The sequence below is a fragment of the Selaginella moellendorffii genome, unplaced genomic scaffold (genome assembly GCF_000143415.4).
Source record: "Selaginella moellendorffii unplaced genomic scaffold, v1.0 SELMOscaffold_62, whole genome shotgun sequence".
Lineage (NCBI taxonomy): Eukaryota > Viridiplantae > Streptophyta > Lycopodiopsida > Selaginellales > Selaginellaceae > Selaginella > Selaginella moellendorffii.
The window spans coordinates 532999-550714 of record NW_003314323.1 but is presented as its reverse complement, the minus strand read 5'-3'; the positions used below and the strand labels follow the sequence as shown (position 1 = coordinate 550714).

The 17716-nt window shown below is 41.1% G+C and overlaps 7 protein-coding genes across 13 annotated transcripts; 2 read left to right on the top strand and 5 right to left on the bottom strand.

Annotated features, from left to right (window-relative positions):
* Positions 1–61: 61 nt before the first annotated feature.
* On the top strand, positions 62–950 carry LOC9644429 (protein TIC 20-I, chloroplastic). Its single transcript, XM_002984460.2, has 2 exons — positions 62–174; positions 242–950. The coding sequence occupies exons 1-2, from the start codon at positions 87–89 to the stop codon at positions 892–894; spliced, it is 741 nt and encodes a 246-aa protein (XP_002984506.2). The 5' UTR covers positions 62–86; the 3' UTR covers positions 895–950.
* Positions 951–1128: 178 nt separating this feature from the next.
* Positions 1129–2635, top strand: LOC9644240 (adenine nucleotide transporter BT1, chloroplastic/mitochondrial). The gene is made up of 4 exons (XM_002984459.2): positions 1129–1235; positions 1284–1376; positions 1474–1872; positions 1947–2635. Exons 1-4 carry the CDS (start codon positions 1161–1163, stop codon positions 2433–2435), a joined length of 1056 nt encoding a protein of 351 aa, XP_002984505.2. The 5' UTR covers positions 1129–1160; the 3' UTR covers positions 2436–2635.
* LOC9644428 (acyl-CoA thioesterase 2) lies at positions 2463–5588 on the bottom strand. 5 transcript variants are annotated; one of them, XM_024689425.1, is made up of 22 exons: positions 5508–5588; positions 5361–5453; positions 5246–5313; positions 5125–5191; positions 5018–5070; positions 4858–4965; positions 4698–4808; positions 4557–4644; positions 4390–4502; positions 4282–4341; positions 4172–4227; positions 4020–4124; positions 3915–3971; positions 3762–3866; positions 3663–3719; positions 3546–3614; positions 3214–3491; positions 3073–3149; positions 2953–3018; positions 2776–2902; positions 2601–2718; positions 2463–2547 (listed from the first exon to the last, which is right to left on the bottom strand). In XM_024689425.1, the coding sequence occupies exons 1-16, from the start codon at positions 5527–5529 to the stop codon at positions 3578–3580; spliced, it is 1200 nt and encodes a 399-aa protein (XP_024545193.1). In that variant the 5' UTR covers positions 5530–5588; the 3' UTR covers positions 2463–2547; positions 2601–2718; positions 2776–2902; positions 2953–3018; positions 3073–3149; positions 3214–3491; positions 3546–3577. The 5 variants fall into 5 exon arrangements, with proteins under 5 accessions (XP_024545193.1, XP_024545191.1, XP_024545190.1 ...); XM_024689423.1 differs by having other exon boundaries at positions 3067–3149; positions 3663–3711; XM_024689422.1 differs by having other exon boundaries at positions 2463–2550; positions 3663–3711.
* On the bottom strand, positions 2559–3139 carry LOC9644239 (elicitor-responsive protein 3). The gene is made up of 3 exons (XM_024689486.1): positions 3067–3139; positions 2824–2902; positions 2559–2718 (listed from the first exon to the last, which is right to left on the bottom strand). Exons 1-3 carry the CDS (start codon positions 3137–3139, stop codon positions 2559–2561), a joined length of 312 nt encoding a protein of 103 aa, XP_024545254.1.
* LOC112351464 (N-acetyl-alpha-D-glucosaminyl L-malate synthase-like) lies at positions 5575–6768 on the bottom strand. Its single transcript, XM_024689426.1, has 3 exons — positions 6013–6768; positions 5909–5965; positions 5575–5856 (listed from the first exon to the last, which is right to left on the bottom strand). Exons 1-3 carry the CDS (start codon positions 6559–6561, stop codon positions 5623–5625), a joined length of 840 nt encoding a protein of 279 aa, XP_024545194.1. The 5' UTR covers positions 6562–6768; the 3' UTR covers positions 5575–5622.
* Positions 6630–7622, bottom strand: LOC112351495. The gene has a single exon (XM_024689484.1). It carries the CDS (start codon positions 7620–7622, stop codon positions 6630–6632), a length of 993 nt encoding a protein of 330 aa, XP_024545252.1.
* A 17-nt stretch (positions 7623–7639) lies between these two features.
* On the bottom strand, positions 7640–11052 carry LOC112351462. Of its 3 annotated transcripts, none has more exons than XR_002994144.1 (14): positions 10754–11052; positions 10511–10694; positions 10383–10451; positions 10216–10314; positions 10078–10157; positions 9405–10020; positions 8693–9339; positions 8557–8641; positions 8440–8491; positions 8335–8384; positions 8234–8281; positions 7965–8170; positions 7852–7891; positions 7640–7770 (listed from the first exon to the last, which is right to left on the bottom strand). XR_002994144.1 is itself a non-coding variant. In XM_024689420.1 (13 exons), exons 1-12 carry the CDS (start codon positions 11035–11037, stop codon positions 7979–7981), a joined length of 2406 nt encoding a protein of 801 aa, XP_024545188.1. In that variant the 5' UTR covers positions 11038–11052; the 3' UTR covers positions 7772–7891; positions 7965–7978. The 3 variants fall into 3 exon arrangements, 1 of the variants encoding a protein (XP_024545188.1); XR_002994143.1 differs by lacking the exon at positions 7640–7770 and adding an exon at positions 7772–7800; XM_024689420.1 differs by lacking the exon at positions 7640–7770 and having other exon boundaries at positions 7772–7891.
* Between the last annotated feature and the right edge of the window lie 6664 nt (positions 11053–17716).

Below are 17716 nucleotides of genomic sequence, written 5' to 3'. Positions count from 1 at the left end.
GGTTAAACTATATTTCAAAGTAATTTTCGAAGCCACGTGTGTTTTTAGGGTCGGTCTACACGTCATCACATGTTTTAGGGCTCGTTATGGCCGCGGCAGTGGGCTGCGCGGCCCAGTGCTCCTTCCTCGCCGGGAGGAGCTCACTCTGGGCAAGGACCGCGGTGCCACCTCCAGGTACGTAAACGCAAAGCTCTCTTGCTCCAGGGACCCCGCATTTCATCTCACGGCCTCTTCTTCCCAGCAAGTCGCGGGTTGTCCATCCGGGCAGCGAGAGCTGGACTGAGTGGTGGATTGCTGGGCAGTGGAGGCTGGAGGAGGGGGAGGAGGAGAGCATCACCGCCGCCATCGCCCACGACGAGAACGAGGGCCCAGAAGAGCCCCGAGGACGTGCCGGCGTTCAAGGGCTTCCCGCCAATGCAGGGCAAGCCGGCGTGGTACTGGCGGCTGCTGGCGCTGGTGCCGTACATCATGCCGCTGTGCGAGTCGTGGATGTACGCCGAGACCGCCTACAACCTGCACTGCTTCATCGAGCAGTACGAGTTCTGGACGTACCCGGTGCTCCGCCTGCTGGGCCGCCTGCCCTCGTGGTTCCTCCTCGCCTACTTCTTCGTCGCCTACCTCGGCATCGTGCGCCGCAACGTCTGGCCGCACTTTTTCCGCTTCCACGTCGTCACGGGGATGCTGCTGGAGATCATCTTGCAGGTGATGGGCACGCTCAACGACTGGATCCCGCATGGGATCTACTGGGGGAAGATTGGCGCACACTTTTGGCTGGCGGTGTTTTGGACCTACTTCTTGACCACGCTCGAGACTATCCGCTGCGCCATCATGGGGATGTACGCCGACATTCCCTTCATCTCGGATGCGGCCTACATGCAAATCCCCTACGACTAAATTGTGCCATCTCTTTCTTTCTTTGCAACCAAAAGTTCCTCTTTTTTTTCCCAACATTTATTTTTTCTTCTGTTTTCTTTTTTTTTTTTGTTGCAAAGTTAGTACAAAAGGTTCGTAAACCCGATTACATTACGTGGATTTTACAGACTTTATCTGGCCACGTATTTCGGAACACTTGTCGATCGTTGGAACTGCCCAAAGCGCTTTCATCTGGGGCGAGAAACTTCGAAAAATTAGAAGTGCGAGACAGAGAACTCCACAGCACAATGGGGTCTGGAGGCTACAATGCAGCGCTTCTGTGCCTTGCGAGCATTGGAAGCACCTGGAGCGATGGGAACAAAGTAAGCGTAGCTTTCCTTAGCTTTTCGTCACTCTTTTCTTCGCGACAGGATCCCAAGGAGACTGTTCAGCAGCTTCGCATTCCCGTTCCGGAAACCACAGTTCCATTTCTGGGATTCGTCAAAAGCCTCGCCTTGAAACATGTAAGGGAGAAAAAAAAAAAAAAAACTTGCTTAAAGAACATAGAAGCTTGTAGACTTACTTGGAAGCTCTTCTTCATCGTTTTTGATCTCCGTATAGCTCATCTGCGGCACCATAGCAGGGGCGGTGTCTTCGGCGTCGTGTGCTCCACTCGGGGTGGCTAAAACGCGAGTGATCGCTCGGAGAGGAGGAACCTCCACGCCGGAAGTCCTAACCAACTTGTCCAAGAAGCCTGGAGGCATTCTCGGCCTCTTCCCGGCCTCGCTCTCTAGCTGGATGATGATGATCTTCATTGGGTCGCTCAAGAGGGGCGTCCAGTTCCTCACCTTTGAGTCCGTCAAGAGGAGCGAGGAGAGAAGACACGCCAGAGATCCCAAGGTTGTTCCACTGCTGCCGCGAGAGGTCTCCATTTCCACACTTTCGGGAGCTCTCTCTGCTGTGACTTCCCTGCTCGCTACGTATCCCTTCAACACTATCCAGGACCGGTTGATGCTACAAGTAAGTCCACTTCCTCTTGAGATTTCCTCACCTGCGTTTGCACTGTTTCCATTTGACCTTTCTTTTTTGTCCAGCCAGAAGATTACTCGTCAACTTTCTCGGCTTTTGGTAAAGTTCTTCGCGAGGAAGGTGTCCGAGGCTTGTACACGGGGCTGGGGCCCGAGCTTCTGCGGATGGTTCCCAGCGCAGCTGCCGAGTTTTACGCCTACGAGGCCCTGAAAAACAAGTTCTTAGATCCCGCAACCAAAAACATCGGAGTTGTGGCCTCACTCGCGATTGGAGCTGCTGCTGGAGCTTTATCCACGACTTTGACGTACCCCCTGGAGCTGGCAAGGAAGGAGTTGAGCTTGAGTGCTGTTCCTAACACCGCCTTGCACTTCTCCAGCACCTGGGACGTTTTGAGAGCTGTGTCTGCTCGCGAAGGATTCAGAGGCTTGTACCGAGGACTCGAGCTCGACTTGCTCCAGATTGTGCCACCAACGGCAGTGTCTTTTGCAGTTTATGAGGTGATGAAAAGAGTTCTGATTGCAGTTGCCGAGGAGAAGAGAAACGAAGTCAAGTAGAAAATGTTGGGGGGAAACGAAGCGAAGTCAAGTAGAAAATTTGAACGGAATTGAACACCTTTATTTACATGCATGTGTTTTCTTCAAAAGCAGAGCTTCCCTCATCCTCTTCCTGCTGCAGTTTCAAGTTAAAAACGAGTGACTGCCTCTGTAATGCCTTCTTACCTTTGGAGTAAATTTCAATGCAACCATGACTTCTCCCTTGACCTTGCCGGATGGTCGAATAACATTGTAGGATGCCAGCGGATGATCAAGCTCAGACAGGACTCTGTTCAGTGGCACCCTGAAAATTCAAAAGGAAACTCATGAACAATCCGAAGACAAGATTCTAAGACATTACTTAGCACTGCCAATAAAGTCGTCTCCAGTAAATCTGTCTTCATCATACAGCTTGATAAAAAGCTCGCTCACTCCGTCTTCAACCACGAACAGAAACTTCTGGTTCCAAATCGGGTTGGAGCCTTGTCCTGCAAATCAAGTTTATATCGTAAGAAGAACAGGGAGCTAGTTGGCTTACTCTTTGCAGTGGTGCTCTGAAATCTCTGCCTCCAGCAAGTCAGGATAGCATAGGGATCGCATTTCTCTGTGTCAGATAGAAGTTCAGCAAACAAAGGAAGGCAAGATCAGTCACCGATACTAAGGAAATCTGTGTTTTTGATGCCGGTAGCTCCCCGGAGATGCACCTCGAGCGCCCCTTTCACCATAGCCTTCAGCCTAAAGATAGTCAATAGACCAGGTCAAGCACGGTATAAATCACAGTAGAATTTTTAATTCGAACCTGGCCTTGCTGTTCCATCAGCGTCTACGAACGAGCAATGTGAATACCAAACAAAACTCACCCTTTCAAAAGATATCAGGAAGCTACAACGAATTCAAGAAGCCAAGAATATAAAATGGCAGAAAACCTTCACCAAGAAAACTGTTAGCTAAATTGGTGTCTAAATGGTTGTGCAACTACGGGAGCTCCTGGAGAATTAAAACTGTCCTCTCCTGTCACAACTTGGAGCTAAGATTTTGTGGCCTGACGAGACCTTGCTGGACGGCCGTTACCACCAGCTGCAGCAAAAACAAAGTGAAGAAATATGTCAAAGCTTGAAGTTACAAACCAACCTCGCCTGACTGATTGTACATATGTCCAATCACTAGGCCCCTGGAGCCGCTTGCTCGTGGACTTGTGATCTGTGAAGAGATGTTTATACCACGAAAACATACCATTAGGCACTGAACCTGGAAAAGTAGCCACTCGTCTGCCTTGATATCTTTATGGAACCACATCCTGTAAAGCTTGAATGAAGAATGTGATTGTTAGAAGCACTCTTTGCTTACGAGTGGTCTAGGCTCAATAGACGGTACTTCGCCCGCCTGTCTCCTTCGTAAGGCCTTAAGACCGTTTGGACGAACATCCAGTCAGACGCATAAGCCACAACACACCTGATACATGAAACGTAAAGAGAAGTTTTAAGTTTTCAAGTACCTCACCGATGCAATGCTTGATCGTCTGGCAACCTTTCTTTACAGCGAAGCCAGAGGTTTTGGCTGTATGAACAAATATAAACAGATAAATACACAAGAGCAATGAAGTACCTTGGTTCTAAATTTCGTGGACTTATATGGTTGTTTGGCTCACACTGCCGAACATCTAATGGATGAACTTTCATGGGATAAAGGGCAAGATTTTCCCTCATTTTCCTAACGAAAATTTTGTCAATAAGTCTTACATGGAAATAAAGTCTTACATGGGAATTCTTGGATCACCTAGTTGCGACAGCGTTGTCCGTTCGTGGGACCGGAGCTACATTTTTACAGCTTTCAGGGATAAAAGAACAAATAAAGCACAAGCACAAACCCGAGTTGGATCTGGTGTATGAGGCATAGGATCCTGGTACGTGATACTCTCTTCTTGTCTCTACAAGAAATCAAAGAATGTTATTTTCAAAGCTGACTGCATCCTCACCTGAAATGACGCCAACAAAGTGAAAACTTTTCGGCCTCTCTGGATTGCAGTCACATTTCGAGTCGCGAAGGCCGGGCTGTCTCGAATTTTTTCCACTTTGTAAGAAACTGGCACTGAAACACGTCGACAGAGGGACATTTCTAGACCCAAGCATTATAAACACTTACAAGAAAAATCCCCAACGTAGAGAAAGTATGAATGAAGGCTGTGAACTGATAGGGATGGTTCCACGGACTTCACAGCTGCAGCTAGAGCCTGTAGAAAAAGTTGCAAAACCTTCCTCATGTACGCAGAGCATGGCATCATACCTGACCAACAAACTGTCCACCAAACATTACTTTTCGAGGAGGTTGCCCCTTCGGGCCGAATAAAACCCCGCATGGTGCTCCTTCCAAATTATTTCCTTGCCAGCAGTCCTCCTACAGTCGATGTGTAATTTGAGAAGGCAGACGCAAGGAAAGCACTTACTTCCAAGTTTTCAAGCCGCAACATACGTTCCACCGTTAAGCCTTGCTTCCATAAATAATCCGGAAACAAAAGTGCAATATCTGTATGGTAGAGAACTAAGCATATGACCTGCAATAAAAAATTCCTGTAAGAAAAAAACCGAGGTAATACAGAAACCAACCTCGTCCCGAGCAGCAACAGTTGTCTCAAGAATGTCCTCGGAATCGAAGCCAACTGCAAATGAAGGGAACCCACATGAGCGCCTTAAGAAACATCTCGAAAACGCACTTGTTCCGAAGTAGTGCCCATTTCCTAGTACGCACTCAGCTGAGTCGATAGTAGACGCGACGACAGCCTGTGTCAAGGCAGGACTTTGAAAATGATAACTTGAAAGAGGGAAGAAGCTCACTTGTCCCTTCCAGACGTAATAGTAGCCATCACCGGTCGTGCCTTTGTGGACGATCACTTCTCCAGCTCCTATAAAAATATGATCGATTCATGAAGAACACGGTTTTGTGACATACCAAATCGTTTAGGAGAAACAGCTCGAGCAACCTTGACAATATCGGCTTCAGACAGCTGCTGTAACCAGGGAATTGCACCAAAAAACTTCACCACTGCACAGATCAAACAGCTGAAACATTAGAACGGATAGAATTCCAAACACCCACCTTCTTGGTGGCGATCTCCCATCCCTTTACTCGACTTAACCTACACACAGTCCAATACTAAGAAAAAAAAAACAACAGGTCATACTATTATGCACGGTACGTCACTGGAAGAAGGTTACAAATTCGTGAATACTCCAGCTAACTTCTCGTACATTGCCGCCTGTGTGTAAAGCTCTTTAACTTTGTCCCTGCCTTTCCCACCCATTTGCTTTCTCAAAGCGGGACTCCTCAGTAAAACTAGAACGTTCTGAGCAAGTGCTTGCGCGCCTTTGATTCCCACGGGATGGAGAAGGCCAGTGACGTTTGCGTCTACGATCTCTTTGGTTCCACCCGCATCCGTCCCCAAAATCTAGCAAACAGAGTTAGCAAGCTCACTAGCTAAGGTAGCAGAAAGAGCTTACTGGCAATCCAAAGGCCATGGCTTCGACAGTAACTCTACCAAAAGTTTCTCCTATGCCCTGCAAACAAGCACCATTTATAAGATGGAACTACAGATATGACGAACCTGTGCGTTCATGATGTACGCATCGGCTGCAGCGTATAGAGCCGAAACTGACACACTTGCTGGAGTCCACAAAACGGAGTCTGCTAGCGCTGGATGCTGGTGTAGAAAGCTCAGCATCTTCTCGACATACTCCTGCTTGTTACTCTTAGAACCGACTGATCCAATGAGAAGCTTGAGATTCGACGCCGTGGACTGATTCATCTTTTGCTCCATCACACTCGCAGCCGCATATAGAGCTATAAGCTGTCCTTTCCCTGGATTGATGCTGCTCAACGTAGCAAGAAGTACGTCGTCCGGTTTCAAGCCCAGATCTTTTCTCACCTCTTCCCTCAGCTTTGCCATCTTCAGTGCGTCGTCTATCCCTGCTGCGGAGAGAACGGCATCGTTTACTGACAGGCTCACGATAGTCGTCAATGAAGGGAGGCTTATGTTCTCTCCCCTGCTCCATTCTCTCCATTGGTCTGCTTGGGTCTTGGAGAGAAAAACCAGTGCCCGGACTTTACCAAGAATCTGCTTCGAACGATCGAAGTACAACCGGCGGTTTTCCATCACCCACCAGACAACTTTGCTAGCTCCTTTCTTGTGATATCTGAGGTACTCTCCTGTACATGCATACGTCAGTCAACCCCGCGAGTCATAAACTGCAAGCTTATCGTACCAATCCATGAGGCACATAGAGCTGAGCCAGCGATGACGAGATCGGCCTTTGCTGCTGCCCTCCAGCTCTTTGCTGCCTTGTCTGCCAGAACGGGAATTCTTCTTTGAACGAGCTCGTTTAGTAGACCACCTCTTCTATCAAGAACCACCACGGAGACTTTTCCACCGCAACCAATTATCTCGCTCGCAAGCTCCATCATTGCCAGAGGACTTCCAGTCATCGAGAGTTCGTGCATTAGCACGACTACACGTTTGCCGCTCGCGAACTCCTTGAAACGGCCTTCGTCTGAGCTGCATGTTCGAGCTGGTGTCTTCTTCTCGGTCGACATTCCCAGAAACTTCTGTTCCAATTCGTCGTAAGGGCCGACAACTCTACCAAGAAAGTAATCTCCAGATTGCAGAGCTTGAAACCTCTTGAAATTCATGTCGGACGAATTTTGTATGTACTGGAAAGTCCTTCGGTGCTCGATAATATTAGACTCGACTTGAGCAGTCCCTGGCAAAAGAGGAGCGGTCCTGTTCTTCTTCATGTAGCCCAGCCAGATCCAATCTCTAGCCAGTCTCGACAGCCCCGACTTCACGGAATTCTCGTCACTTCGACTCCTCAATGCAACATGTCGTCTCAATTCCTCACCATCTTCCGCTATCACGTTCTCAATTGTGGCCGGATCCTTAGAGTACACCTTAAAAACCAGAAAGACCCAAAGTGCGATGAGAAACACCCACGGTAACCTCCGATTGAAATATCTCGGCAACCAGTAAAACCACCGGAACAGTAAACTGGAGTCTTCATCCTTCCTTGGAGTCCTCACGGTCAGAGAATGCTGCCTCCTGAACGATGGAGACCCATGAGGACTTGAAACTGATCGGCTGGTCCTCGAACTTCTGCTAACGCGCAGTGAAGGTGGTCGTAAGACGTTGCCCAGCAAGTCGCCTGAAAGCTCATCTTCCATGCTGAATTGTAATCCTCCTTCCTCCCAGCCAAGTAGAAAACTTCTAGCTGGATCCCAGCATTGCTCTTCCCTGCTCTATTTCCCTGTCGCTCTTGGATTCTCATGAGGCTCCATTTCTATCGTCCAGCAACCTCATAGAGCCCTAGATCTGTCCAAAACAGGGCGCCCAACAGCCCGGCTATTGATCGCATCTGAGACTTAACTTAGAAACAAGCGATATAAAACTTACGCAGGTTTTGCTCCGTCAAATAGTGAACAGCCCACATTCCCTGCATTATAAATAAAAAGCGCCCAGTGTCACACGGCATCAGCCAGTGAATAAAAGGGAGTTCCATGACTTACTATAAAAGTTCTTCTCAGACGTACTGGCTGGCCACGACTTGCACCACCGCTGAAACTCGGAACGTGTTTCCTTGAAGAAGATCCACAAGTTCATCGAATAGGAACGCCGTTCGCCAACCCCAGCCTTTGGGAGCTTTGGGGAGAAGTGTGCCTCCTTGGGTTAGGCTGCCTAAAGTCATAACACCTCGCTTTGCAGGACATATCAACTGAAAGAAAAGGCAAAAGATGTAAGTTTTTTGGAAAGAAAACAAGAATGTTTCTTCACTTGCCTGATACCGTGCTGTCACCTTTTCTCTCGTGTCTATGTAAAGAGAAACCTGCACAGACAAGCACATTCATTAGAAGCAAGAATTCCGGCTGTACTTTCTACTTTTCTAAAAGGTCCAGAATCATCCGCTTTCCGCCGATGTAGAAACAATCCTGAAGATTGAAAACAATCAGAGCTTGTAGGCCCTTATAGACATGAAAAACATACCGAGTGTTCGCCTGCAGCGTGGGTCTTCATCATTAAAAGCCTGAACGCTCACCTGAGCCATGCAAAAGTTCATTGTCATTAAATTAAGCTCAAGAGGAAAAAGCGAACGGAGGGTACCTTCCAAAGCGAGCCCGCATAAAACACTTCAGGTGAGTGCTTCGACTGTCCATCTGTTAGTCTCTGCACGTCATCAAACTCTACCCTGCGACAAGCAAAGCCATCAGATCAATACAAATGGCATTTCAGTACGTACCCGAAGCGAAATGGAGGGAAACTTCGCAAAGGCGTTCGCAAATCCAGGGATATTGTTGACGACCCCTGGCCAATCTCTCTTGAGGCCAGTTGAACATCAAGCTTCTCAGAATTGACGGATTCTCCGGTCACTGATCTTTGAAGCGTTTGATCCTCTGGCCGGCCATTGTTATCTGACTGAACTGGAACGCTGCTCATCCCCTGGCTCAGTCCGACCACCATATTCAAGCCATCCACAGAATAAGTTGGCAAATCCATTGCCGTGTAGTCAACCGCTTGATCGTTTGCTATGAGCTGCTGCTGTTGGTTCCCCCTGTGTGGACCAGGGAAAGGTACTCTCGAAAACATTATACGAGCTGGCGGCCATGTAGTACCATTGCGACCGATACCAGCGAGGCCGTCCATGCCTCCTCTGACATGGACTCTGGCTTGCCCGTTCGATGCAGCAGGCAAGTTTTGATTCTCGGGCAGCGGATGAATTCCTAAAACTTGGCTTTTGTCTTGCTCTTCCCGGTAAGGAATAGGCGTCGAGATTCGACCGTGTGGTGGATAGACATACGACTGCCTGCACTGGCATAAAGCGAGAGAAACGCTGCAGAGTTTGCACGTATCCGCGGCAACGGACAAGACTTGTTGCCTGAGAAGTGTCTGCAACAATGACAACAAGTCTCATATCATATAGATGTAAAACTTCCAACTTAAGAAAGACATACCTGTAACCAAAGCCCGTCGGCAACGGACTTGCAAGGAAATCCCAGCTCTTCGAGACGAGCTCTTGAGTCTAGCAAGTCCTCAAAAGGCATGTGACAATAGTGTATCCCTCCACTTTCAAAAACGCTTATGAACGTTTCCCATTCGTCGTTGTTGGTCCAGTCGCTGTTTGGGTAAGCCTTCATTGATTTTCGCCCAACCAATCGTCCACCCCAAGATGGGGACGGACGAGCCCAGTTATGGGAAGAAGATTTTGTTGAGGACGAACATTCGCCGCCACCACCTTTCCAAAACTCTTCCCGAGCAGCCTCCATTCTACCTGTAATATTTGCCTCCAAACCCAAGCTCGAGCCACGAGTGACCTGTTCTTTGGCAGTTGTGGCTGTATCCACCATCTCCAAGATGATGCTTTGAATGGCTTGGACGACGTCGCCCTCGTTGTTTTGATGAGCTTCGGCTTGGTATGAACCACCTGTTTCTTCGGTCCTCAACGGCATAACATACACGTCCGAGGACGTGTCTCCAAGACCTGTTTCCGAGAGTTCATCCGAAATGGAGGACGAATCAATCTCCGTAACAACACCTCTAGCAATGAGCACACTCAATGCTAGCTCGAACCTAAACCGAAAACCAAGACGTCAGCTATCAGAGCTGCTGCTGCGATTTATGTGCTACCTTTTCTCTTCGCTAGGAACCCAGAGCTCGTCAGACGTTAATAACGTACGTAGAGTTTGAGCTGAAAGTTTTGGAAGAATCTGCAGCAGCGGAGCAGTGTAAAACAAAAATCTATTTCGTGAAATGAATGTCACCAACCTCTCGAAGTTCGACTGCAGCACCACGGCACAGATATCCCCAGCACGCCTTCTGGACGCGCTCTCCGTGGATACCATAATCTTGCGTCTCTGCGAAGGCCTACGAAAAAAACGCAAACACATATTACTAGCTTGCGCCGCGAACGACAAAAGCTTAGTCGCACGCACCTGGTACGACAAGAAGTTCTCAGTCCAGAGCTCGGAAATAATGAAATCTGTGCAAAAGGCGCATAAATCCTGCAAACACATGATACTTTGCCTCGTCAGAAATCGACTAGAATATTTCTTTCTTTCACCTGTAAGTCTAGAAACGACGCGGCAGCAAGCACGCGAAAGGCATTTCCATCGTCTAGTCTCGGCTGATGGCCATATAAATAACTCAGAGCAGTCGCCACTGCCTCGGCATTTACGTTCTCGTCGTCAATTTGGAGCTTCACTTCGGTAGCACTGGCTTCCTTCCATGGTCCCTGGAGCATATTTCTTACAAACAAACACAAAACACGCAGTCGCTACCAAGTACGAAGAAACCCTCGCAATACCTGAAGAAGGAGCTTCGCGACAGCAGCAGGCGATGGAGATAGAATGTGGATCCCATGGCATGAACCACAATATCTGAGAATGCCCTGGAATTCCAGCCCTGAGCTTGAATGTGCTCGCACAGAGCTCCCAGATTGCCGTCGACATGAATTTGCGACCTGATTCCACCGGCGCCAGCGCCGCTGCTATCGCACGCATTGCTAGCTGCACTGGGCAGCGCCATTGGAACGGAAGGAGAAGCGGAGGACGACGACGCCTGACGCATTCCTGGAGGAGGAGAAGACATCCGCTTTGCCCTAAAGCGTTGCCATCTGGATAATCACCTCATTAGTTCCTAATTAAATTTTAGACATCAATTGAAGAAGATCTCACTTTTAGCTATGAAAATGTTGTCATTTTATTTTATTTTCTGGTAAATTTAGAAAATCACAGACACCAAATATTTTTATTTCTTTTAATTGTATCATACAAACATATAAATCCAGAATTTTTTATAGCAAAAGTTATTCTTCCATACAAATTGCATTTTAAACAATACTTTCTTGTTGACCATACAATCTTTCTTATACCTTTTATCACAAAATTTTCTTCTAGTTCTACTTGCAAATAACACTGTTTGTCACTATTACTTATAAAACTTTCCCATCTTATTTTTTTGGGTAAATAGTATCTATCATATAATATAAGGTTACAATTTGACTCCATTGTCAAAATATACCTATGGTTTAAATAATACAAACTATTACCTTCAGGAAGATAAGTTCCTATAAACTGATTAGGACCACTTGTAAGTTCATAAGCATGTGACCAACAAGAAGTTAAATCATAATCATTTGATGTTAAATATGTATTATTACTAAGAAAATCTACTGGATGAAGTGGAGGATCAAAATCAGGATCTCTAGTAGATTTTCCAGTATTTATATACTCAAGCTCATAATTTTCACAAGTAATAATGAGATGACCCCAAGCATTAGCTAATGCTTCTCCTACTAATTTTGGATATATCTCTCGTAATCCTTTAAATTATTGTTTACTAGTAATTTCTACTACTGAATTAGGATCCATAGAACAACTAGAATAACCAATAGCTGATTCTTTAAAGCTGCGGAAAATAATTATTGTATCAGGAACAGTTTCAGAATCAACTACACCTGTTGCACCTAATTCATAAGTCTCATCTTCATTATATAATCTTCAAGCATTAAGGAAACAATAGCTATAATTCTATTAATATAGAAATTTGAAAAATGCCCTCGGTTATTAGCAAATCTAACAATTTGTGATTGAATATTACCAAATAAAATTACTACAAGTATATTAAACCATATTCATAGATACTTCATCATTCAATCAAAATAGAAATAAAAATGAGCTTGCTTTGCTTATCATTGATAATAGTAAAAAACGAATTGTTTTGGTTATAACAAATGGAATTCTAGAATTTACCTCTATTTTTTAATATAAAATAAATACAACTGTTTCAAATATAAAATATTGCGTATTCACTCTTTATTACATTGTTTATTTCTTAGTAGTACTATGCTACTTAATTAATTTTTATTTTTATATTTATTTTTAATTTATTTAGTATAGATTTATAATATGTAAACTAATTTAAAATAAATTTTTGTACACTTGGTTTGCTTTGATATAAAAATATTATAATATATAATAAATATTTATTAAAAATTATTAAAATAAACCTTTATAAACAAGTTTTGTGAAAGTGATTAGATAAACTGTAAACCTCTAATATATATTTAATCATTAAAAATTTATTTGGATTAGATAAGCCATTACTAAGATTTTCATCTTTTCTTGAAACTAAATAAATTTAATAGCATTCTCTTATGACATGGTTAAGGTACTGACAAAAAAATTAGAAAATTGATTTGGATGTGCAAGCTTTATCACTCAACTTGCCTCTAGGCTTAATAACTCTCAAAATAGTTAGTAGGGGTGGATTCCCCTGGAAAGAGTTGAATCAAGTGAAGGATCGTGATATAAAATGACAGTTATGATGCCTTCTTGCATAATGCTATTTTCAAAGCATAACTCAAGAATAAAAGGCTAAAGATTTTCCTTTTTCTAAAAAGATGCTATAGACCAACATTGCTATCTAATAAGGGAGAGTTTGATTTATGCAAGATCACAAAAGGTTTGACCAAGCTAAGAAAACCTGTAAGTAGTGATGTACAAAAGAAATTAATGAAGAGACTTCAAAAAGAATAGATAAAAAATAGATTAATTTGTTATTAAAATTAACTCCCCCAAGAAATTAAGTTGTTGATGCTCTCAATCCAAGTATAAGTGGCAATATCTATTTAGATACCTTGTGTGGCTTATTAGAATCTCACTCTAGGTATAAAATCTCAAACCATGGAAAGGAAGAGTAATGGTTATTTTATTTAATGACTAAGGGTATGGTTACGTAGTGAGGAAGTCCCAAAAGTTAATGAGATTTAATGATCAAGTTTTCAAACTCTAGTTTACTAGTAGTAATGGTGAGCACTACCATAGACAAAAAAAGACTTGATAAGGACCAAAGAAGGGATATTTAGGGATGGTGTTCCTTATGTTTTGATGCATTTTAAGGATGGTAAAGTGTGGTTAAACAAAGACCATTTATGGATGGATGGCACAATCTTGGAAAAACAAGTTCTTTACCACCTAACCACCCCGAAGACTATTATAAGCCCTTAAAGGTGAGATGACTTTTGACTTATTAATTAGCTAACACTTAACAATTCCTTCCCTCCAACCCCAATCCCAACCCCAACAACAAAGTCTAAGGACAAGTTATATAAATGATCAACCTTTCTAGAGAATCATCTATAGTTATATATATCAAGGAATAACTAGGTTCTTCACTCTAAAATAGTGTAGTTTTTAACTACCTAATATAAAACATTAGATGAGTTTTCACTTCAATTGGTTATTGCATCCAATAAGCCATCTTATCAATGCACTATAACACTTAATATGGAGTAACATATATATAAAAAAGCTATCACTTTTACCACTCTACAAAAGCATTAAAGTGTTCTACTACTCACTCAATGGAAAGATTATTCACACAAAGATGAGATCTTCCACTTTTTATTTCCAGAATTGATAATACTCATTGGCAAACTTCTTTGCTTTGTATTAAGCCATCTACAAATTCAGTGTATATACCATTAGAATCTTATTAAGTTTTATACTTGATCACTTATCTCTAAATCAAACTTGTGTTGAACATCCTTGCTTAAATGCAATCCTAACTCTAATATTGTTTAGGATGCATAAGGGTTATTATTGTTTATCCAATCCAGTGGTTCTTAATTTTTAAGAATATTTACTTTAACTTTAAGGATTGAGCTTGATTTCATATGTTGGCTATTGTTATGGATGAATTGCATCAATATAAGATACAACTAACTTTTGGGATCCTTAGTGTGATGTCTGTCATTGTCATAACTATAGCCTAAATCCATGAACAAAATAAAAGAGACAAATGGAGAGGAAAATTTTCCTAATACTGAAAACTTTTATGACATAAATGTGGTTCTACAAACCAAATTTTAATTATAATTATAAATATATAATATTAATATTTTATGATATAAAGGCTCTGCAAACCAAATATTAGTTTATAATAATAAATATATAATAAAAAATTATTTGAAAGCTTATAAATTTATTAATTCTTTATTGCAAGAAACTAATTTGAGAATATTAATTTAAATATGGATTTTAAAATAAAGGCATGTCTTTATGCAAATAAAGTAGTCCTTACATATCAGAGTTTATGATAATAAATTATTTTTCTGCATTGTGCTGTTTTCTTTGGTTTACTAACCGAAAGTTTTTTGTATTGTATATTGGTATATTGTTTTCCTAACTCAAAATAGATGAATAATGTTAATCAACTTTTAAATAAAGTAACTACTTTGTTATTAACCAAAATTAATAATAATATAAAGCATCAATTTAATTATTTAAGTAAATCAAAAAAAATTATGAAAACATAAGTATAAAGTATAATGATAAATATTAGAGTTTAATATTTAGTTTAGCACTAAAACATTCACACAATTTTTCCTCATGAAATATATATATATTGTTATAGTTCTTTACTCATATATTTATGTAGCTTATACTCAGAAGGAGTTTCATTATGATAATTATGGAAATAATGGAGCAATGCCAAAGCAAATAAATATGGATATAATAATTACTTCCTTTTATCATTTCATAACGGAATCATTACCTTCAGGTGGAACTACACCAGAGCATTCTACATTTCATACATTCATTATTGCAGATATTTTAGAAGATACAACATTAACAATAGATATATTATTTGTTATTATATCTGCTAGTATAAATTGTCCATTAGACAATAATGGTATTCGTCAAATTAACAATGATAATACTAGAGATGTAATGTTAAGAGTTGCTAGACAAACTTATATTTCTGTCCGAAATGCAAGGGCATTATATTTTATGAGTATTGTTGTTCAACATGATATTGGTATTTTTTTAATATTATATCAAATCCGTGGATATACTCTTAGAATAACTCCTCGTTATAATAATAATGCATTTTCAATTCCATATAAATTTTGTAATTTCTTAAAAAATATATAATTTAGTGGATATAAAGTTTTGTTTATTGCCACACTTAATGCTGGTGAATTTTTAGTACATCTTTATAAAGCATATGTGTTTTTAGTACAACAAGATTGTAACAGTGTTTTATATTACAAAAATATAGTTTTATGGAATACTAAAACATATGGTAAAAGTTTTGATTGAAAATTCAGATTGCAAGAAGATGGAAATTTTGTTTTATATTCTGCATTTGATTTAAAACCATTATATGCAACTGGAACTTATTGTAAGAAATTTAATTGTGTAAACCCATCAATGCTTATTCTAAAATTAAATTGTAATTTAATTTTATATGAAGATGGTAAACCTTCTATTCAAATGTGGTCAAGTAAAACAATATGTTATAAATAATAAGTTTAAATGTAATCATAAAGTTAAAACTATTGAGACTTATTTTCCAATATATAGTGTTTATTTTTCTATTATTACTCAAATATAATCTCATAACTATTCAGCCTTTAGTAATAATATAAACATTGTATTTTAAATCTGGATTTGAACTAAAGAAGAGCCTATTTTTTGTTTACTTTATAAAAATACAATAAGGCCCATGGGCCAACAAGGAGAATCAAAGCAAATACTAACAGAAGACATTGGCAAGAGCACATTTTAATAAGAAAGATTTTTATGATGAGAAAGATCTCCAAGTTATTAGAACCATGAGGAATGGAAGTGTGAAATAGGCATTCTAAGAACAAAGATATATTACCCTCTACCTAGAATGACACAGTGACTACAGAAACAGCAGTCAATAATAGCTGCAAAATCAAGTTCATGCCCAACATCATTTTCAATACATCCCACATCCACAATACCATTCCTAGGCAAAACATCCATATCCACTGCCACTCATTAAAACTTATGGAGCCAAATCAAGATATCAATGGGGTGCTCTCTATGGACTATTTGGCCATTATCTAGGTATGGGCTTGCTTTTCTTCTTGCCCTTTAGCCTCTCTTTATTTTCTTTTCCATGTTCCCATGTGGTTTCTCACACTCTCTGCCCCACTTCTTTCTCTTTTTTTTCAACACTTTTCTTTTCCCAAACAATCAATGGACATATGCTCAGGGATATTTCCAGGAGGATAGCAAAGAAAAGAGCAAAGAAAAATCTCGACTTCTAAATAACATCTCATGGTTGCATGGTTACTCTTTGCTATGGGAGGTGCTGGCTGCAAAGAAACCCATGGGTTCTTATACATCATGACAAAGAAAAGTCTCAATTATATCTTGTGACTAGTTTGTCCAATTGCAATGATTGTTGATATTACTGGTGGTTGATGATGGCTTTGATGAAGTGATGTAAAGAGATATTATGGAAAATGATGGAGTATGGAGGAAAATGGAAAAGAATACATTGTGCTAGATCAATTGATTTTTGATGATTTTTGTTCTACCAGTGAAAGTAATTTATAGAATTCTGTACTTTTTTTGGCATTTATGGCCAAAAGAACATAAAGATAGAATTCTTAAGTGCTATTAATCAAACATATTTAACTTGGTTAGAGAAACTTGTTCATTAGCATGCAATTACTAATGTTAGAAACCTCTGTGATATTAAGTTTGGTCCCTTAATATTTACTAAGTGATAATTTACCGTGTTCACTAAAATACCTTCACTATCATTCCCTATGTGTTGGTTTTCTTTAGTCCCATTGGCTATTTATAGAAACTATCTAGATAATTAGGCATATTTATCGAATTTAGAGATTGTTCTAAACATGATGATATTATTCTCACATCCAAATTTACAATTTAACGTTATTCCATATTTAATAAGTTTTTGTAAGGATAGTGGGTAGGTGTAAATGACTAAATTTTTCATTCTACTTTAATTATTTAACCACATCTCTAACTATTTGGAGGAGTCTCACTCATAAATTCCATAAGTTCTATTCTAGACTTAGGGACTTGTTAACCCCATGAATGGCATCTATGCCACTCAGTTTTCGCATTTGACCCAAGTGCTCCACGTGTTTGATCCCATGATTGCCACCCAAAGGTATCACTTACATATCAGTTTGTTACGCTAACACTATACCCATTCACCTTTGTCACACTGGTGGTCTAAAATAACCTATATCATAGTTTCGTCTTTCAAAGATTGCACTATCTTCCATGAGTGGTCATCCCATAACTACACTTTAACATCATTAACATGCTTGAAGACATGGGGAACACCTTTTTTCAATATCCCTTCTTCAATTCCCATTAAATCCCTATCCATAGTTGTGCTTGCCAACATTACCACTGGATCAAGGTTTGAAAGCTAACTAAGTCTTATGCAATAAGTTTACATCAACGGT

Excerpts from the sequence above, each read along its gene's own strand:
- LOC9644429 (XM_002984460.2), top strand. The coding sequence starts at position 87 with ATGGCCGCGGCAGTGGGCTGCGCGGCCCAGTGCTCCTTCCTCGCCGGG. Across the intron at positions 175-241 it reads GACCGCGGTGCCACCTCCAG|CAAGTCGCGGGTTGTCCATC; the intron begins GTACGTAAACGC and ends TCTTCTTCCCAG.
- LOC112351464 (XM_024689426.1), bottom strand. The coding sequence starts at position 6,561 with ATGGAAAACCGCCGGTTGTACTTCGATCGTTCGAAGCAGATTCTTGGT. Across the intron at positions 5,966-6,012 it reads CGTACATCATGAACGCACAG|GGCATAGGAGAAACTTTTGG; the intron begins GTTCGTCATATC and ends GCTTGTTTGCAG. Across the intron at positions 5,857-5,908 it reads CCATGGCCTTTGGATTGCCA|ATTTTGGGGACGGATGCGGG; the intron begins GTAAGCTCTTTC and ends TCTGTTTGCTAG.
- LOC112351495 (XM_024689484.1), bottom strand. The coding sequence starts at position 7,622 with ATGGAAGATGAGCTTTCAGGCGACTTGCTGGGCAACGTCTTACGACCA.
- LOC9644240 (XM_002984459.2), top strand. The coding sequence starts at position 1,161 with ATGGGGTCTGGAGGCTACAATGCAGCGCTTCTGTGCCTTGCGAGCATT. Across the intron at positions 1,236-1,283 it reads CCTGGAGCGATGGGAACAAA|GATCCCAAGGAGACTGTTCA; the intron begins GTAAGCGTAGCT and ends TCTTCGCGACAG. Across the intron at positions 1,377-1,473 it reads AAAGCCTCGCCTTGAAACAT|CTCATCTGCGGCACCATAGC; the intron begins GTAAGGGAGAAA and ends ATCTCCGTATAG.
- LOC112351462 (XM_024689420.1), bottom strand. The coding sequence starts at position 11,037 with ATGTCTTCTCCTCCTCCAGGAATGCGTCAGGCGTCGTCGTCCTCCGCT. Across the intron at positions 10,695-10,753 it reads TCGCGAAGCTCCTTCTTCAG|AAATATGCTCCAGGGACCAT; the intron begins GTATTGCGAGGG and ends TTTGTTTGTAAG. Across the intron at positions 8,385-8,439 it reads ACGCTGCAGGCGAACACTCG|GATTGTTTCTACATCGGCGG; the intron begins GTATGTTTTTCA and ends TTCAATCTTCAG.
- LOC9644428 (XM_024689423.1), bottom strand. The coding sequence starts at position 5,529 with ATGGGAGATCGCCACCAAGAAG. Across the intron at positions 5,071-5,124 it reads TGGGCACTACTTCGGAACAA|TTGGCTTCGATTCCGAGGAC; the intron begins GTGCGTTTTCGA and ends CTTCATTTGCAG. Across the intron at positions 3,867-3,914 it reads GACGATCAAGCATTGCATCG|GTGTGTTGTGGCTTATGCGT; the intron begins GTGAGGTACTTG and ends TTCATGTATCAG.
- LOC9644239 (XM_024689486.1), bottom strand. The coding sequence starts at position 3,139 with ATGGTGAAAGGGGCGCTCGAGGTGCATCTCCGGGGAGCTACCGGCATC. Across the intron at positions 2,903-3,066 it reads CACAGATTTCCTTAGTATCG|GACAAGGCTCCAACCCGATT; the intron begins GTGACTGATCTT and ends CTTGATTTGCAG. Across the intron at positions 2,719-2,823 it reads AGCGAGCTTTTTATCAAGCT|GGTGCCACTGAACAGAGTCC; the intron begins GTATGATGAAGA and ends TTGAATTTTCAG.